The sequence below is a fragment of the Lasioglossum baleicum genome, chromosome 1, assembly GCF_051020765.1.
Source record: "Lasioglossum baleicum chromosome 1, iyLasBale1, whole genome shotgun sequence".
In the NCBI taxonomy this organism is placed as follows: Eukaryota; Metazoa; Arthropoda; class Insecta; order Hymenoptera; family Halictidae; genus Lasioglossum; species Lasioglossum baleicum.
The window spans coordinates 15,392,234-15,411,517 of NC_134929.1; the positions used below are offsets into that span (position 1 = coordinate 15,392,234).

The 19,284-nt window shown below is 39.7% G+C and overlaps 1 protein-coding gene across 5 annotated transcripts in view; it reads right to left on the reverse strand.

Annotated features, from left to right (window-relative positions):
* The window catches only part of Sick (sickie), a 375,431-nt gene that overhangs the window by 311,030 nt on the left and 45,117 nt on the right, over positions 1–19,284 (reverse strand). Inside the window, exon 1 of one of the 5 annotated variants that reach the window (XM_076447075.1) lies at positions 16,929–18,745. The exons of 3 other annotated variants lie outside the window; for them this stretch is intronic. In XM_076447075.1, the coding sequence (XP_076303190.1) occupies positions 16,929–18,227 (1,299 nt within the window). In that variant the 5' untranslated portion in view covers positions 18,228–18,745. Of the gene's footprint in view, positions 1–16,928; positions 18,746–19,284 lie in introns of those variants that run through there. One more of the 5 variants, XM_076447085.1, reaches the window with a different exon arrangement.

Genomic DNA, 19,284 nt, shown 5'->3' on the forward strand with positions numbered 1-19,284 from the left:
TGCGAATGTTCATGGTTTAAAAGTTATTCTATATTTCGAGTTTTATTGTCTATTTTTACGAAAAATTTAGAAGGCAAGGTGGTCAAGGGAGTGCTCGTTAACATCGTTAGAAAAAGGAATTGTTATAAACATTAAACAGCCAGATATAATAAATTTATCTGTGAATTGTATCGAATAAATTAATGCGTGCGAATGTTATGGTTTAAAAGTTATTACGTATCACGAAAACTATTAGCCACTTTGACTAAAAAATTAGGTGGTCAGATAGGCAAGGGATTGCTTGTGGACATCGCTGTCAAATAGAATTGTTATAAACATTAACCAGCTGGAAATAATAAATTTTTCAATAATTGTCACGGCGATCGACATCGATCGATATTCGGCGGAGTGGGGGGCGCCGCTCGAGCTCGGCAGATCGGAGAGAGCTCACCGGCGGTCAGTCAGTGGGGGCGTGGGAAGCGGGGTGAGCGGACGTGCTGCGGGTCCAGGAGCGCCAGGAGAACCGGTGGGACCAGAGGTGGACTAGAGGTCATCTACAGTTACCCTGGCCTACCTTCAACTGTCAATTCAAGGAACACCGGTAAGTTTGATTACTAATAGTTTTCAAAACTTCTTTTGTCTTTTTAAACTCGTCCTTAATACTTTTGAAATTTTTATCGAGACTTTCAATGAAGACTATTGAGTCTTCTTCAAAATTATCAATTTTATTCTTTATAAAAATTACATTTTGAGCGTCCCACTCGTATGCAGGATTATAATTGCTCTTGTGAGCTGCTTCGTTGGTTGTTTTCGCAATCGTGTGCGGGGTTATAGTTATTCTCTTAAGATAAGAGTACTTGTCCACGTCGTTGGCAAAAGGAATTATTATAAACATTAATTATGTAGCTAGAATTAATAAATGTCTCATGGCATTATCTTCTATATAATAAAAATCAATTTTGAATAAATTAATGCGTGCGAATGTTCATGGTTTAAAAGTTATTCTATATTTCGAGTTTTATTGTCTATTTTTACGAAAAATTTAGAAGGCAAGGTGGTCAAGGGAGTGCTCGTTAACGTCGTTAGAAAAAGGAATTGTTATAAACATTAAACAGCCAGATATAATAAATGTATCTGTGAATTATATCGAATAAATTAATGCGTGCGAATGTTCATGGTTTAAAAGTTATTCTATATTTCGAGTTTTATTGTCTATTTTTACGAAAAATTTAGAAGGCAAGGTGGTCAAGAGAGTGCTCGTTAACATCGTTAGAAAAAGGAATTGTTATAAACATTAAACAGCCAGATATAATAAATTTATCTGTGAATTGTATCGAATAAATTAATGCGTGCGAATGTTATGGTTTAAAAGTTATTACGTATCACGAAAACTATTAGCCACTTTGACTAAAAAATTAGGTGGTCAGATAGGCAAGGGATTGCTTGTGGACATCGCTGTCAAATAGAATTGTTATAAACATTAACCAGCTGGAAATAATAAATTTTTCAATAATTGTCACGGCGATCGACATCGATCGATATTCGGCGGAGTGGGGGGCGCCGCTCGAGCTCGGCAGATCGGAGAGAGCTCACCGGCGGTCAGTCAGTGGGGGCGTGGGAAGCGGGGTGAGCGGACGTGCTGCGGGTCCAGGAGCGCCAGGAGAACCGGTGGGACCAGAGGTGGACTAGAGGTCATCTACAGTTACCCTGGCCTACCTTCAACTGTCAATTCAAGGAACACCGGTAAGTTTGATTACTAATAGTTTTCAAAACTTCTTTTGTCTTTTTAAACTCGTCCTTAATACTTTTGAAATTTTTATCGAGACTTTCAATGAAGACTATTGAGTCTTCTTCAAAATTATCAATTTTATTCTTTATAAAAATTACATTTTGAGCGTCCCACTCGTATGCAGGATTATAATTGCTCTTGTGAGCTGCTTCGTTGGTTGTTTTCGCAATCGTGTGCGGGGTTATAGTTATTCTCTTAAGATAAGAGTACTTGTCCACGTCGTTGGCAAAAGGAATTATTATAAACATTAATTATGTAGCTAGAATTAATAAATGTCTCATGGCATTATCTTCTATATAATAAAAATCAATTTTGAATAAATTAATGCGTGCGAATGTTCATGGTTTAAAAGTTATTCTATATTTCGAGTTTTATTGTCTATTTTTACGAAAAATTTAGAAGGCAAGGTGGTCAAGGGAGTGCTCGTTAACGTCGTTAGAAAAAGGAATTGTTATAAACATTAAACAGCCAGATATAATAAATGTATCTGTGAATTATATCGAATAAATTAATGCGTGCGAATGTTCATGGTTTAAAAGTTATTCTATATTTCGAGTTTTATTGTCTATTTTTACGAAAAATTTAGAAGGCAAGGTGGTCAAGGGAGTGCTCGTTAACATCGTTAGAAAAAGGAATTGTTATAAACATTAAACAGCCAGATATAATAAATTTATCTGTGAATTGTATCGAATAAATTAATGCGTGCGAATGTTATGGTTTAAAAGTTATTACGTATCACGAAAACTATTAGCCACTTTGACTAAAAAATTAGGTGGTCAGATAGGCAAGGGATTGCTTGTGGACATCGCTGTCAAATAGAATTGTTATAAACATTAACCAGCTGGAAATAATAAATTTTTCAATAATTGTCACGGCGATCGACATCGATCGATATTCGGCGGAGTGGGGGGCGCCGCTCGAGCTCGGCAGATCGGAGAGAGCTCACCGGCGGTCAGTCAGTGGGGGCGTGGGAAGCGGGGTGAGCGGACGTGCTGCGGGTCCAGGAGCGCCAGGAGAACCGGTGGGACCAGAGGTGGACTAGAGGTCATCTACAGTTACCCTGGCCTACCTTCAACTGTCAATTCAAGGAACACCGGTAAGTTTGATTACTAATAGTTTTCAAAACTTCTTTTGTCTTTTTAAACTCGTCCTTAATACTTTTGAAATTTTTATCGAGACTTTCAATGAAGACTATTGAGTCTTCTTCAAAATTATCAATTTTATTCTTTATAAAAATTACATTTTGAGCGTCCCACTCGTATGCAGGATTATAATTGCTCTTGTGAGCTGCTTCGTTGGTTGTTTTCGCAATCGTGTGCGGGGTTATAGTTATTCTCTTAAGATAAGAGTACTTGTCCACGTCGTTGGCAAAAGGAATTATTATAAACATTAATTATGTAGCTAGAATTAATAAATGTCTCATGGCATTATCTTCTATATAATAAAAATCAATTTTGAATAAATTAATGCGTGCGAATGTTCATGGTTTAAAAGTTATTCTATATTTCGAGTTTTATTGTCTATTTTTACGAAAAATTTAGAAGGCAAGGTGGTCAAGGGAGTGCTCGTTAACGTCGTTAGAAAAAGGAATTGTTATAAACATTAAACAGCCAGATATAATAAATGTATCTGTGAATTATATCGAATAAATTAATGCGTGCGAATGTTCATGGTTTAAAAGTTATTCTATATTTCGAGTTTTATTGTCTATTTTTACGAAAAATTTAGAAGGCAAGGTGGTCAAGGGAGTGCTCGTTAACATCGTTAGAAAAAGGAATTGTTATAAACATTAAACAGCCAGATATAATAAATTTATCTGTGAATTGTATCGAATAAATTAATGCGTGCGAATGTTATGGTTTAAAAGTTATTACGTATCACGAAAACTATTAGCCACTTTGACTAAAAAATTAGGTGGTCAGATAGGCAAGGGATTGCTTGTGGACATCGCTGTCAAATAGAATTGTTATAAACATTAACCAGCTGGAAATAATAAATTTTTCAATAATTGTCACGGCGATCGACATCGATCGATATTCGGCGGAGTGGGGGGCGCCGCTCGAGCTCGGCAGATCGGAGAGAGCTCACCGGCGGTCAGTCAGTGGGGGCGTGGGAAGCGGGGTGAGCGGACGTGCTGCGGGTCCAGGAGCGCCAGGAGAACCGGTGGGACCAGAGGTGGACTAGAGGTCATCTACAGTTACCCTGGCCTACCTTCAACTGTCAATTCAAGGAACACCGGTAAGTTTGATTACTAATAGTTTTCAAAACTTCTTTTGTCTTTTTAAACTCGTCCTTAATACTTTTGAAATTTTTATCGAGACTTTCAATGAAGACTATTGAGTCTTCTTCAAAATTATCAATTTTATTCTTTATAAAAATTACATTTTGAGCGTCCCACTCGTATGCAGGATTATAATTGCTCTTGTGAGCTGCTTCGTTGGTTGTTTTCGCAATCGTGTGCGGGGTTATAGTTATTCTCTTAAGATAAGAGTACTTGTCCACGTCGTTGGCAAAAGGAATTATTATAAACATTAATTATGTAGCTAGAATCAATAAATGTCTCATGGCATTATCTTCTATATAATAAAAATCAATTTTGAATAAATTAATGCGTGCGAATGTTCATGGTTTAAAAGTTATTCTATATTTCGAGTTTTATTGTCTATTTTTACGAAAAATTTAGAAGGCAAGGTGGTCAAGGGAGTGCTCGTTAACGTCGTTAGAAAAAGGAATTGTTATAAACATTAAACAGCCAGATATAATAAATGTATCTGTGAATTATATCGAATAAATTAATGCGTGCGAATGTTCATGGTTTAAAAGTTATTCTATATTTCGAGTTTTATTGTCTATTTTTACGAAAAATTTAGAAGGCAAGGTGGTCAAGGGAGTGCTCGTTAACATCGTTAGAAAAAGGAATTGTTATAAACATTAAACAGCCAGATATAATAAATTTATCTGTGAATTGTATCGAATAAATTAATGCGTGCGAATGTTATGGTTTAAAAGTTATTACGTATCACGAAAACTATTAGCCACTTTGACTAAAAAATTAGGTGGTCAGATAGGCAAGGGATTGCTTGTGGACATCGCTGTCAAATAGAATTGTTATAAACATTAACCAGCTGGAAATAATAAATTTTTCAATAATTGTCACGGCGATCGACATCGATCGATATTCGGCGGAGTGGGGGGCGCCGCTCGAGCTCGGCAGATCGGAGAGAGCTCACCGGCGGTCAGTCAGTGGGGGCGTGGGAAGCGGGGTGAGCGGACGTGCTGCGGGTCCAGGAGCGCCAGGAGAACCGGTGGGACCAGAGGTGGACTAGAGGTCATCTACAGTTACCCTGGCCTACCTTCAACTGTCAATTCAAGGAACAACGGTAAGTTTGATTACTAATAGTTTTCAAAACTTCTTTTGTCTTTTTAAACTCGTCCTTCATACTTTTGAAATTTTTATCGAGACTTTCAATGAAGACTATTGAGTCTTCTTCAAAATTATCAATTTTATTCTTTATAAAAATTACATTTTGAGCGTCCCACTCGTATGCAGGATTATAATTGCTCTTGTGAGCTGCTTCGTTGGTTGTTTTCGCAATCGTGTGCGGGGTTATAGTTATTCTCTTAAGATAAGAGTACTTGTCCACGTCGTTGGCAAAAGGAATTATTATAAACATTAATTATGTAGCTAGAATTAATAAATGTCTCATGGCATTATCTTCTATATAATAAAAATCAATTTTGAATAAATTAATGCGTGCGAATGTTCATGGTTTAAAAGTTATTCTATATTTCGAGTTTTATTGTCTATTTTTACGAAAAATTTAGAAGGCAAGGTGGTCAAGGGAGTGCTCGTTAACGTCGTTAGAAAAAGGAATTGTTATAAACATTAAACAGCCAGATATAATAAATGTATCTGTGAATTATATCGAATAAATTAATGCGTGCGAATGTTCATGGTTTAAAAGTTATTCTATATTTCGAGTTTTATTGTCTATTTTTACGAAAAATTTAGAAGGCAAGGTGGTCAAGGGAGTGCTCGTTAACATCGTTAGAAAAAGGAATTGTTATAAACATTAAACAGCCAGATATAATAAATTTATCTGTGAATTGTATCGAATAAATTAATGCGTGCGAATGTTATGGTTTAAAAGTTATTACGTATCACGAAAACTATTAGCCACTTTGACTAAAAAATTAGGTGGTCAGATAGGCAAGGGATTGCTTGTGGACATCGCTGTCAAATAGAATTGTTATAAACATTAACCAGCTGGAAATAATAAATTTTTCAATAATTGTCACGGCGATCGACATCGATCGATATTCGGCGGAGTGGGGGGCGCCGCTCGAGCTCGGCAGATCGGAGAGAGCTCACCGGCGGTCAGTCAGTGGGGGCGTGGGAAGCGGGGTGAGCGGACGTGCTGCGGGTCCAGGAGCGCCAGGAGAACCGGTGGGACCAGAGGTGGACTAGAGGTCATCTACAGTTACCCTGGCCTACCTTCAACTGTCAATTCAAGGAACACCGGTAAGTTTGATTACTAATAGTTTTCAAAACTTCTTTTGTCTTTTTAAACTCGTCCTTAATACTTTTGAAATTTTTATCGAGACTTTCAATGAAGACTATTGAGTCTTCTTCAAAATTATCAATTTTATTCTTTATAAAAATTACATTTTGAGCGTCCCACTCGTATGCAGGATTATAATTGCTCTTGTGAGCTGCTTCGTTGGTTGTTTTCGCAATCGTGTGCGGGGTTATAGTTATTCTCTTAAGATAAGAGTACTTGTCCACGTCGTTGGCAAAAGGAATTATTATAAACATTAATTATGTAGCTAGAATTAATAAATGTCTCATGGCATTATCTTCTATATAATAAAAATCAATTTTGAATAAATTAATGCGTGCGAATGTTCATGGTTTAAAAGTTATTCTATATTTCGAGTTTTATTGTCTATTTTTACGAAAAATTTAGAAGGCAAGGTGGTCAAGGGAGTGCTCGTTAACGTCGTTAGAAAAAGGAATTGTTATAAACATTAAACAGCCAGATATAATAAATGTATCTGTGAATTATATCGAATAAATTAATGCGTGCGAATGTTCATGGTTTAAAAGTTATTCTATATTTCGAGTTTTATTGTCTATTTTTACGAAAAATTTAGAAGGCAAGGTGGTCAAGGGAGTGCTCGTTAACATCGTTAGAAAAAGGAATTGTTATAAACATTAAACAGCCAGATATAATAAATTTATCTGTGAATTGTATCGAATAAATTAATGCGTGCGAATGTTATGGTTTAAAAGTTATTACGTATCACGAAAACTATTAGCCACTTTGACTAAAAAATTAGGTGGTCAGATAGGCAAGGGATTGCTTGTGGACATCGCTGTCAAATAGAATTGTTATAAACATTAACCAGCTGGAAATAATAAATTTTTCAATAATTGTCACGGCGATCGACATCGATCGATATTCGGCGGAGTGGGGGGCGCCGCTCGAGCTCGGCAGATCGGAGAGAGCTCACCGGCGGTCAGTCAGTGGGGGCGTGGGAAGCGGGGTGAGCGGACGTGCTGCGGGTCCAGGAGCGCCAGGAGAACCGGTGGGACCAGAGGTGGACTAGAGGTCATCTACAGTTACCCTGGCCTACCTTCAACTGTCAATTCAAGGAACACCGGTAAGTTTGATTACTAATAGTTTTCAAAACTTCTTTTGTCTTTTTAAACTCGTCCTTAATACTTTTGAAATTTTTATCGAGACTTTCAATGAAGACTATTGAGTCTTCTTCAAAATTATCAATTTTATTCTTTATAAAAATTACATTTTGAGCGTCCCACTCGTATGCAGGATTATAATTGCTCTTGTGAGCTGCTTCGTTGGTTGTTTTCGCAATCGTGTGCGGGGTTATAGTTATTCTCTTAAGATAAGAGTACTTGTCCACGTCGTTGGCAAAAGGAATTATTATAAACATTAATTATGTAGCTAGAATTAATAAATGTCTCATGGCATTATCTTCTATATAATAAAAATCAATTTTGAATAAATTAATGCGTGCGAATGTTCATGGTTTAAAAGTTATTCTATATTTCGAGTTTTATTGTCTATTTTTACGAAAAATTTAGAAGGCAAGGTGGTCAAGGGAGTGCTCGTTAACGTCGTTAGAAAAAGGAATTGTTATAAACATTAAACAGCCAGATATAATAAATGTATCTGTGAATTATATCGAATAAATTAATGCGTGCGAATGTTCATGGTTTAAAAGTTATTCTATATTTCGAGTTTTATTGTCTATTTTTACGAAAAATTTAGAAGGCAAGGTGGTCAAGGGAGTGCTCGTTAACATCGTTAGAAAAAGGAATTGTTATAAACATTAAACAGCCAGATATAATAAATTTATCTGTGAATTGTATCGAATAAATTAATGCGTGCGAATGTTATGGTTTAAAAGTTATTACGTATCACGAAAACTATTAGCCACTTTGACTAAAAAATTAGGTGGTCAGATAGGCAAGGGATTGCTTGTGGACATCGCTGTCAAATAGAATTGTTATAAACATTAACCAGCTGGAAATAATAAATTTTTCAATAATTGTCACGGCGATCGACATCGATCGATATTCGGCGGAGTGGGGGGCGCCGCTCGAGCTCGGCAGATCGGAGAGAGCTCACCGGCGGTCAGTCAGTGGGGGCGTGGGAAGCGGGGTGAGCGGACGTGCTGCGGGTCCAGGAGCGCCAGGAGAACCGGTGGGACCAGAGGTGGACTAGAGGTCATCTACAGTTACCCTGGCCTACCTTCAACTGTCAATTCAAGGAACACCGGTAAGTTTGATTACTAATAGTTTTCAAAACTTCTTTTGTCTTTTTAAACTCGTCCTTAATACTTTTGAAATTTTTATCGAGACTTTCAATGAAGACTATTGAGTCTTCTTCAAAATTATCAATTTTATTCTTTATAAAAATTACATTTTGAGCGTCCCACTCGTATGCAGGATTATAATTGCTCTTGTGAGCTGCTTCGTTGGTTGTTTTCGCAATCGTGTGCGGGGTTATAGTTATTCTCTTAAGATAAGAGTACTTGTCCACGTCGTTGGCAAAAGGAATTATTATAAACATTAATTATGTAGCTAGAATCAATAAATGTCTCATGGCATTATCTTCTATATAATAAAAATCAATTTTGAATAAATTAATGCGTGCGAATGTTCATGGTTTAAAAGTTATTCTATATTTCGAGTTTTATTGTCTATTTTTACGAAAAATTTAGAAGGCAAGGTGGTCAAGGGAGTGCTCGTTAACGTCGTTAGAAAAAGGAATTGTTATAAACATTAAACAGCCAGATATAATAAATGTATCTGTGAATTATATCGAATAAATTAATGCGTGCGAATGTTCATGGTTTAAAAGTTATTCTATATTTCGAGTTTTATTGTCTATTTTTACGAAAAATTTAGAAGGCAAGGTGGTCAAGGGAGTGCTCGTTAACATCGTTAGAAAAAGGAATTGTTATAAACATTAAACAGCCAGATATAATAAATTTATCTGTGAATTGTATCGAATAAATTAATGCGTGCGAATGTTATGGTTTAAAAGTTATTACGTATCACGAAAACTATTAGCCACTTTGACTAAAAAATTAGGTGGTCAGATAGGCAAGGGATTGCTTGTGGACATCGCTGTCAAATAGAATTGTTATAAACATTAACCAGCTGGAAATAATAAATTTTTCAATAATTGTCACGGCGATCGACATCGATCGATATTCGGCGGAGTGGGGGGCGCCGCTCGAGCTCGGCAGATCGGAGAGAGCTCACCGGCGGTCAGTCAGTGGGGGCGTGGGAAGCGGGGTGAGCGGACGTGCTGCGGGTCCAGGAGCGCCAGGAGAACCGGTGGGACCAGAGGTGGACTAGAGGTCATCTACAGTTACCCTGGCCTACCTTCAACTGTCAATTCAAGGAACAACGGTAAGTTTGATTACTAATAGTTTTCAAAACTTCTTTTGTCTTTTTAAACTCGTCCTTCATACTTTTGAAATTTTTATCGAGACTTTCAATGAAGACTATTGAGTCTTCTTCAAAATTATCAATTTTATTCTTTATAAAAATTACATTTTGAGCGTCCCACTCGTATGCAGGATTATAATTGCTCTTGTGAGCTGCTTCGTTGGTTGTTTTCGCAATCGTGTGCGGGGTTATAGTTATTCTCTTAAGATAAGAGTACTTGTCCACGTCGTTGGCAAAAGGAATTATTATAAACATTAATTATGTAGCTAGAATTAATAAATGTCTCATGGCATTATCTTCTATATAATAAAAATCAATTTTGAATAAATTAATGCGTGCGAATGTTCATGGTTTAAAAGTTATTCTATATTTCGAGTTTTATTGTCTATTTTTACGAAAAATTTAGAAGGCAAGGTGGTCAAGGGAGTGCTCGTTAACGTCGTTAGAAAAAGGAATTGTTATAAACATTAAACAGCCAGATATAATAAATGTATCTGTGAATTATATCGAATAAATTAATGCGTGCGAATGTTCATGGTTTAAAAGTTATTCTATATTTCGAGTTTTATTGTCTATTTTTACGAAAAATTTAGAAGGCAAGGTGGTCAAGGGAGTGCTCGTTAACATCGTTAGAAAAAGGAATTGTTATAAACATTAAACAGCCAGATATAATAAATTTATCTGTGAATTGTATCGAATAAATTAATGCGTGCGAATGTTATGGTTTAAAAGTTATTACGTATCACGAAAACTATTAGCCACTTTGACTAAAAAATTAGGTGGTCAGATAGGCAAGGGATTGCTTGTGGACATCGCTGTCAAATAGAATTGTTATAAACATTAACCAGCTGGAAATAATAAATTTTTCAATAATTGTCACGGCGATCGACATCGATCGATATTCGGCGGAGTGGGGGGCGCCGCTCGAGCTCGGCAGATCGGAGAGAGCTCACCGGCGGTCAGTCAGTGGGGGCGTGGGAAGCGGGGTGAGCGGACGTGCTGCGGGTCCAGGAGCGCCAGGAGAACCGGTGGGACCAGAGGTGGACTAGAGGTCATCTACAGTTACCCTGGCCTACCTTCAACTGTCAATTCAAGGAACAACGGTAAGTTTGATTACTAATAGTTTTCAAAACTTCTTTTGTCTTTTTAAACTCGTCCTTCATACTTTTGAAATTTTTATCGAGACTTTCAATGAAGACTATTGAGTCTTCTTCAAAATTATCAATTTTTTTTTTATAAAAATTACATTTTGAGCGTCCCACTCGTATGCAGGATTATAATTGCTCTTGTGAGCTGCTTCGTTGGTTGTTTTCGCAATCGTGTGCGGGGTTATAGTTATTCTCTTAAGATAAGAGTACTTGTCCACGTCGTTGGCAAAAGGAATTATTATAAACATTAATTATGTAGCTAGAATTAATAAATGTCTCATGGCATTATCTTCTATATAATAAAAATCAATTTTGAATAAATTAATGCGTGCGAATGTTCATGGTTTAAAAGTTATTCTATATTTCGAGTTTTATTGTCTATTTTTACGAAAAATTTAGAAGGCAAGGTGGTCAAGGGAGTGCTCGTTAACGTCGTTAGAAAAAGGAATTGTTATAAACATTAAACAGCCAGATATAATAAATGTATCTGTGAATTATATCGAATAAATTAATGCGTGCGAATGTTCATGGTTTAAAAGTTATTCTATATTTCGAGTTTTATTGTCTATTTTTACGAAAAATTTAGAAGGCAAGGTGGTCAAGGGAGTGCTCGTTAACATCGTTAGAAAAAGGAATTGTTATAAACATTAAACAGCCAGATATAATAAATTTATCTGTGAATTGTATCGAATAAATTAATGCGTGCGAATGTTATGGTTTAAAAGTTATTACGTATCACGAAAACTATTAGCCACTTTGACTAAAAAATTAGGTGGTCAGATAGGCAAGGGATTGCTTGTGGACATCGCTGTCAAATAGAATTGTTATAAACATTAACCAGCTGGAAATAATAAATTTTTCAATAATTGTCACGGCGATCGACATCGATCGATATTCGGCGGAGTGGGGGGCGCCGCTCGAGCTCGGCAGATCGGCGAGAGCTCACCGGCGGTCAGTCAGTGGGGGCGTGGGAAGCGGGGTGAGCGGACGTGCTGCGGGACCAGGAGCGCCAGGAGAACCGGTGGGACCAGAGGTGGACCAGAGGTGGACTAGAGGTCATCTACAGTTACCCTGGCCTACCTTCAACTGTCAATTCAAGGAACAACGGTAAGTTTGATTACTAATAGTTTTCAAAACTTCTTTTGTCTTTTTAAACTCGTCCTTCATACTTTTGAAATTTTTATCGAGACTTTCAATGAAGACTATTGAGTCTTCTTCAAAATTATCAATTTTATTCTTTATAAAAATTACATTTTGAGCGTCCCACTCGTATGCAGGATTATAATTGCTCTTGTGAGCTGCTTCGTTGGTTGTTTTCGCACTCGTGTGCGGGGTTATAGTTATTCTCACGAGCTGTTCCGCTGGTTGTATTAGCACTTCTGTGCGGGGTTACAATTGCTCTCATGAGCTGGTTCTCTGGTTGTATTCGCACTCATGTGCAGAATTATGATTGGTCTTCTGACCGTTGAATTGAATTTCCAATTGTTTGCATCGGAACTTTCACAAGTCCCGCTTCGAAACATTTTCATATCTTGTCTGAAATTGGTATTCCTCCGATCGGAGGTCCCCCAGGGGCTCACTCACGGATGGTGCCGTGAGTGAGCACGGGGTTTCGCGTCCCCGGGGTACCCGAATCGCTTATAGGCCGCACCCGTGTGCGGGGTTAGTTTGGCTCTCGTGAGCTGGTATTAGGTTGGCTCTCATGAGCTGGTTAGATTCGCACTCGTGTGCGGGGTTTGTTTGGCTCTCGTGAGCTGGTGTTAGGTTGGCTCTCGTGAGCTGGTATTAGGTTGGCTCTCATGAGCTGGTTAGATTCGCACTCGTGTGCGGGGTTTGTTTGGCTCTCGTGAGCTGGTATTAGTTTGGCTCTCGTGAGCTGGTTAGATTCGCACTCGTGTGCGGGGTTTGTTTGGCTCTCGTGAGCTGGTATTAGTTTGGCTCTCGTGAGCTGGTTAGATTCGCACTCGTGTGCGGGGTTTGTTTGGCTCTCGTGAGCTGGTATTAGTTTGGCTCTCGTGAGCTGGTTAGATTGGCACTCGTGTGCGGGGTTTGTTTGGCTCTCGTGAGCTGGTATTAGTTTGGCTCTCGTGAGCTGGTTAGATTCGCACTCGTGTGCGGGGTTAGTTTGGCTCTCGTGAGCTGGTATTAGTTTGGCTCTCGTGAGCTGGTTAGATTCGCACTCGTGTGCGGGGTTTGTTTGGCTCTCGTGAGCTGGTATTAGTTTGGCTCTCGTGAGCTGGTTAGATTCGCACTCGTGTGCGGGGTTTGTTTGGCTCTCGTGAGCTGGTATTAGTTTGGCTCTCGTGAGCTGGTTAGATTCGCACTCGTGTGCGGGGTTAGTTTGGCTCTCGTGAGCTGGTATTAGGTTGGCTCTTGTGAGCGGGTATTAGGTTTGCACTCATGTGCAGGGTTATGTATTGTTATGTCTAACTATATTATTAGTCTGTTTCAGCTAGAATACACCAAGAAGAAGTCATACCAAGAAGAAGACATACCAAGAAGAGGACACACCAAGAAGAGGACACACCAAGAAGAGGACGTACCACGAAGTTGTAGTTTTATTCGCCGAGGGAGGTCCCCCAGGGGCTCACTCACGGATGCGGCCGTGAGTGAGTACGGGGAGTCGCGTCCCCGGGGTACCCGAATCGCCGATAGGCCGCACCCGAGTAAGTCGAGTAATTATTGTCTTAAATTCACGTTACTCGTTTTCTTGATTCCGACACAGCCTTCTGCTGTGTCGGACCTTGCTTCTGCCTTCTGCTCTGGTTCGCTCTTATTTTTTACTTTGAAAGAATCAGAGCCTTCTGCCTGATTCGCCTTCGATCCCCCCCTGGATCGGAGACTTCTTCTCCGATTCACACCTTTTGCTCCGCGATAATTGCTCGACTTGCGTGCGTAATTTAGTATAATTCCATCGACTTGCGGACGTAATTTAGTATAATTCCATCGACTTGCGTGCGTAATTTAGTATAATTCCATCGACTTGCGTGCGTAATTTAGTATAATTCCATCGACTTGCGTGCGTTAGTTATTAAGATTGTATATCGTCGTTTTAAATATGTCGAGTAATTATTGCCTTAAATTCACTTTGCTCGTTTGCTTGATTCCGACACAGCCTTCTGCTGTGTCGGACCTTGCTTGTATGTACCAGACCGATTGGAGCCGGTATTCGGCGTCGATACATTGAGAGGGGTGGTTCATTGAGACCTGTTCACTTGTATTGCCATTCTCTCTGTTCGTAATCCTACCCACGTTACCTCAATGCTTTGCGTTGCCTGGTGGCAGGTAGTTGGCAGAGAAATTCTCTGTTCGTCATCCTACCCACGTCATCTCAATGCATTGCGTTGTCTGGTGGCAGGTAGTTGGCAGAGAGATGGTGTTACGTTTGAACACTTCTCACTGTCCATTCCTCTTGGTGAGGACACGTCAGGTATCGGCTCTAACCGGAGCTGCACTGCAAGCATTGTACGTGCCGCGTCACCTTCGAACCAGAGCCTTCTGCTCTGGTTCGCTCTTATTTTTTACTTTGAAAGAATCAGAGCCTTCTGCCTGATTCGCCTTTGAACCCCCGTGGATCGGAGACTTCTTCTCCGATTCACACCTTTTGCTCCGCGATAATTGCTCGACTTGCGTGCGTAATTTAGTATAATTCCATCGACTTGCGTGCGTTAGTTATTAAGATTGTATATCGTCGTTCTAAATATGTCGAGTAATTATTGCCGTAACGTCACTTTACTCGACTCGTATTTTTGACTCCGACATAGCCTTCTGCTGTGTCGGACCTTGCTTGTATGTACCAGACCGGTTGGAGCCGGTATTCGGCGTCGATACATTGAGAGGGGTGGTTCATTGAGACCTGTTCACTCGTATTGCCATTCTCTCTGTTCGTAATCCTACCCACGTTACCTCAATGCTTTGCGTTGCCTGGTGGCAGGTAGTTGGCAGAGAAATTCTCTGTTCGTCATCCTACCCACGTTACCTCAATGCATTGTGTTGCCTGGTGGCAGGTAGTTGGCAGAGAGATGGTTCTACGTTTGAACACTTCTCATTGTCCATTTCTCTTGGTGAGGACACGTCGGTTATCGGGTCTGGCCGGGGCTGGGCTGCAAGCATTGTACGCGCCGCGTCACCTTCGAACTAGAGCCTTCTGCTCTGGTTCGCTCTAGTTTCTCACTTTGAAAGAATCAGAGCCTTCTGCCTGATTCGCCTTTGATCCCCCGTGGATCGGAGACTTCTTCTCCGATTCACACCTTCTGCCCCGTGATAATTACTCGACATACTTGCGTAATTTAGTATAAGTGCGTCGCTGTAAGAAAGGGAGCCAGAAGGAATATTGCATTCGTTCTGACTCCCTTTCGGGTCTCTTGTGCAGCAACCTCCTCGTGGTGAGACCTGGGCAATCGGTATTATCCTTTATTTGTAAGAACTTCTAGTGTCTTATGAATAAAGGATAATATCGAGCTAATAGCTACACATTTAATAAATATGTTGATTTTCAATAAATTCTGTTCCTATATTTATTGTCTTCCATAACATTTTGCAATTTCACCTTCCTTCAGAACAAAATATATGTATTACTCAAGCTGGTTCACCCCGGGCGTGAACAAAGTCATTTATACTCTGGTTCTATTTAGGTAAAGAGTGCGGAACAACCACCTACACCGACGAGATAGTATCTTATAATGCAAATTACGCCTCGTAAACGAAAAAATAGGACTTTTGAGGGCGATAGCGCTCTAGATCAATCTTTTATGTAGCGTTTTTGACTACTGAAAAACCCCGTGTTTGTATTATCGAGAAATGAGAACGCGAATCCCGCATCCTTGCAATCCTGGAAACGAGTCTACCGCCTTAACTGCTAAGGGTTAATCACTGGATATCAATCGAGAAAACTCGTGCCGGTTGGAGCAATTTTCAAAAAGTTATTCGTTATTAAATAGTGTGCTAACACGTTGCACACCCACTGTAGGTGTCCAGATAGTCTGTAATTATAGCTGGGAGTGCAAGTGACGTTCAACTATGTGGATGTTGGGGTTTCGGTACAACAGATTGCAGATGACACGAAGTCGCATAGCATGTCCGTTTCACGAAATAACTTGTCCGTAATGTAACGTTGAGTTCGGTCAGAAGGCGGCTACATGAATGAGAAGCACGCGCTCCAACGTGTGCGCATGGCTGGAAACGAAAGACGCGCACGAAAGAGGGTGAGAGTAATTCCTTTGCACCACGTGGTTGCACAACCATAGGCTTACGTTACCCCCAGAATGTGACTCACAAGATTTATGGCCTTCTCCTCACTACTAGACCTACCAATTCCAATCTTCCGGCAAGCTTTCATCGATTTTCGCTTCTGACTACGATCTCAGTTTTTGCATACCTGATTATTATTAGACTGCGGATCTTTACGGCTTATGGGAATTTTCAAAAAATGCCAGAATATAAAATTCGATAGAATTCAGTACTACTTTCATTTGTTTTGGATCTATAAAGAGTGTTTCCATTAAAAATAGGATTTTATTTTATTGCACTTTCTTCAAATTTGTCTATAAAAATTGGAAATTACATAAACATCCGCAGGCTACTCATTATTATTGCATTGTAAATCCTTATTAGGTGTACGCAAAGGGTTTAATATTTATCAATCGTTCAAGCACAGTAATTCGACAAAGTAAAAATTATAGACATCAGTTTTAAGAAACAGACAATTGCAATTAAAAATTGTCTACATCAATTACAAGAAGCAGGCATCAAGCAGAAATTGTTTCTTTTCTTTAATAAGTTGGAAATCATGCATCGAGATATTATAAAATTCTTTAAATCTTTCTGTTTTCAATTGTACCTATTCATTTTCTACTGCTCACTATCTTTCAACCAAGAACCTTCATTTTGCGCACACGAATTGCTTTCGGTGGACCATAAACTTGTCCAAGAAGGACATTCGAGTTATGATTTCCCAGATAAAAACTTCCAAAGAAGTTAATACATATTCAGAGACTCTGAGATTGAGAAAAGTTCAAGAATTTACCTGCGCTTGACGTTTCTCGCAGGGACAATTCCTTAGTTTCTCCAGCTGTTCCTCGATCAAGTAGAATGCCGCGTATTTCTGGCTCTCCGGAGACAACGGCGAATCCGGCGATCCAAGACCAGAACTTTTGCTACCACTCGTCTTGATCAGACTTCCGGATGCATTGATGGAAGCATCCTTTTGCGGTGACAAAGGTGACAAAGGCGAGCCGATGCCCGAACTTTCCGAGCTAGAATTCACTAGACCACAACCGGTTTCACTACACTTTCCCGTTTTCAGTTTTGGAATTAAGCTTCTGCTCTTCGCTGTGCCCAACCTCGCGCCTCCAGAAGTAACTTTCGGTGTCCTTGACTTCCACTCGAAGGGTTCCCGGAACAACTTCAAACCGAAATTCTTTCGCACATTCGCCTTTGAATTCTTCTTTGGTGTTTCTTGCTGCGAAGAGTCTTTGAGACGGGAGAACTCATCAGCTTTGCCAACACGTTTTTCTTTAGTGTTTTGTTTCTTACCATAATACCCGCTGCTATTGATTTTATCTTTTTCCTCACCGCACGTGCAATCTTTTAAATCAGAGGAGCAAAGTCGGCAAACCGATTGGTTGCTCAGCCCACAGGTAGACAATCGTTTTTCGGTGGAAGAGCCACGCGACAAAACGTTAAATGTTTCAGAAGAGTCTTCGAAACGATAGAACTCATCAGCTTTGCCAACACGCTTTTCTTTAGTGTTTTGTTTCTTACCATAATACCCGCTGCTATTGATTTTATCTTTCTCTTCGCCGCACGTGCAATCCTCTAAATCAGAGGAGCAAAGTCGGCAAACCGATTCGTTGCTCAGCCCGCAGGCAGACAATCGTTTTTTGGTGGAAGAGCCAGGCGACAAATCGTTAAATTTTTCAGTGCCTCCATTCCTGCTTCGTTCCTCCACTTCGCGAGGGATTGCGCGAGATCGAGGGTGCTCTAAACTGTTTCCATTATCCCTAATGGCGCCACCTTCCATTTCGTTCGATCTCCGTCTGCTCTCGAGGAATCCCGGGACGGCGGTCTGACGCCGTTCGAATCGGTCGTCGAACGATTCCAAAAGCCTTAAACCGTAGCCGCCAATACAATCCTTCACCTCGTAATACTCGACGTTTTCGAAGCAATTATCTGAAATTGAAAGGGGCACGCTGAGCGAGACGGGCCTCCTTTTTACCGTACCGGTTGCATGACTTGGAGAATCCCAATCCACGTGGAACGTTCTCCTCTTCGACGACATATCGATTATCCGTTCTCTTTTGTTTACTCCAGCCTCAAAGTCCATGTCCTTTTACGGCGATATCGAAACGATAGCTTCGTCGATGCTTCGATCACCGTATTCTTCACGAAAGATTTACTTAAACAACTTCTGTGTGCTGCCATTATTGTAGACATTTCGTGGTTGCACTCGAGAAGAATTTGCTGCACCCATTCATCATGAATTACATTTTAAATTTTAGGACCTTGTCTGTTCAGAGAACTGTGGAAGGAAAAAGGTCGAACTTTAAAAAAGATTTGTTCCTAACATCACGTTCAACACATAAACTCCTGTTGCTCGTTGTGCTACTATAACAGGTACATTCAAAACTACTTTTGTTTACCGTTATTATTTTCCACACGTCATCTGTGGATATTATGAAAATTGGTTAAACTTTTGAACACTTGAAAATCACTGTTACCCATTTTGTTGAATGGATGAACCTCTACTTCATCCTTTATATTTTTGATGCACATGATGCAAGAATTTTGAACACCATTCACAGATCATCAGAACGATTTCCATTTAATTCTTGCACGTTGCACGCCGAGAAACTGGGTCGGCGACCGGCAAATATTTAATAGAACAATCACTGTTACCCATTTTGTTAAATGGATGAACCTCTACCTCACTCTTTATATTTTTGACGCACACGATGCAGAAATTTTGAACACCATTCACAGATCACCAGAACAATTTCCATTTAATTCTTACACGTTGCACGTCCAGAAACTGGGTCGACAGCCGGCAAATATTTGATAGAACAATCACTGTTACCCATTTTGTTAAATGGATGAACCTCTACCTCATTCTTTATATTTTTGACGCACATGATGCAAGAATTTTGAACACCATTTACAGATCACCAGAACAATTTCCATTTAATTCTTGCACGTTGCACGCCGAGAAACTGGGTCGACAGCCGGCAAATATTTAATAGAACAATCACTGTTATCCACTAAACTGTAAAAGCAATTGTACTGCAACGGAAACACCGAGATACGGAGAGAATCCAGCTACGAAGTGGAAGCGACTCTGGCGAAGACGTCGAAGGAAATCACGAAACTCGGTCCGGACGTCAATG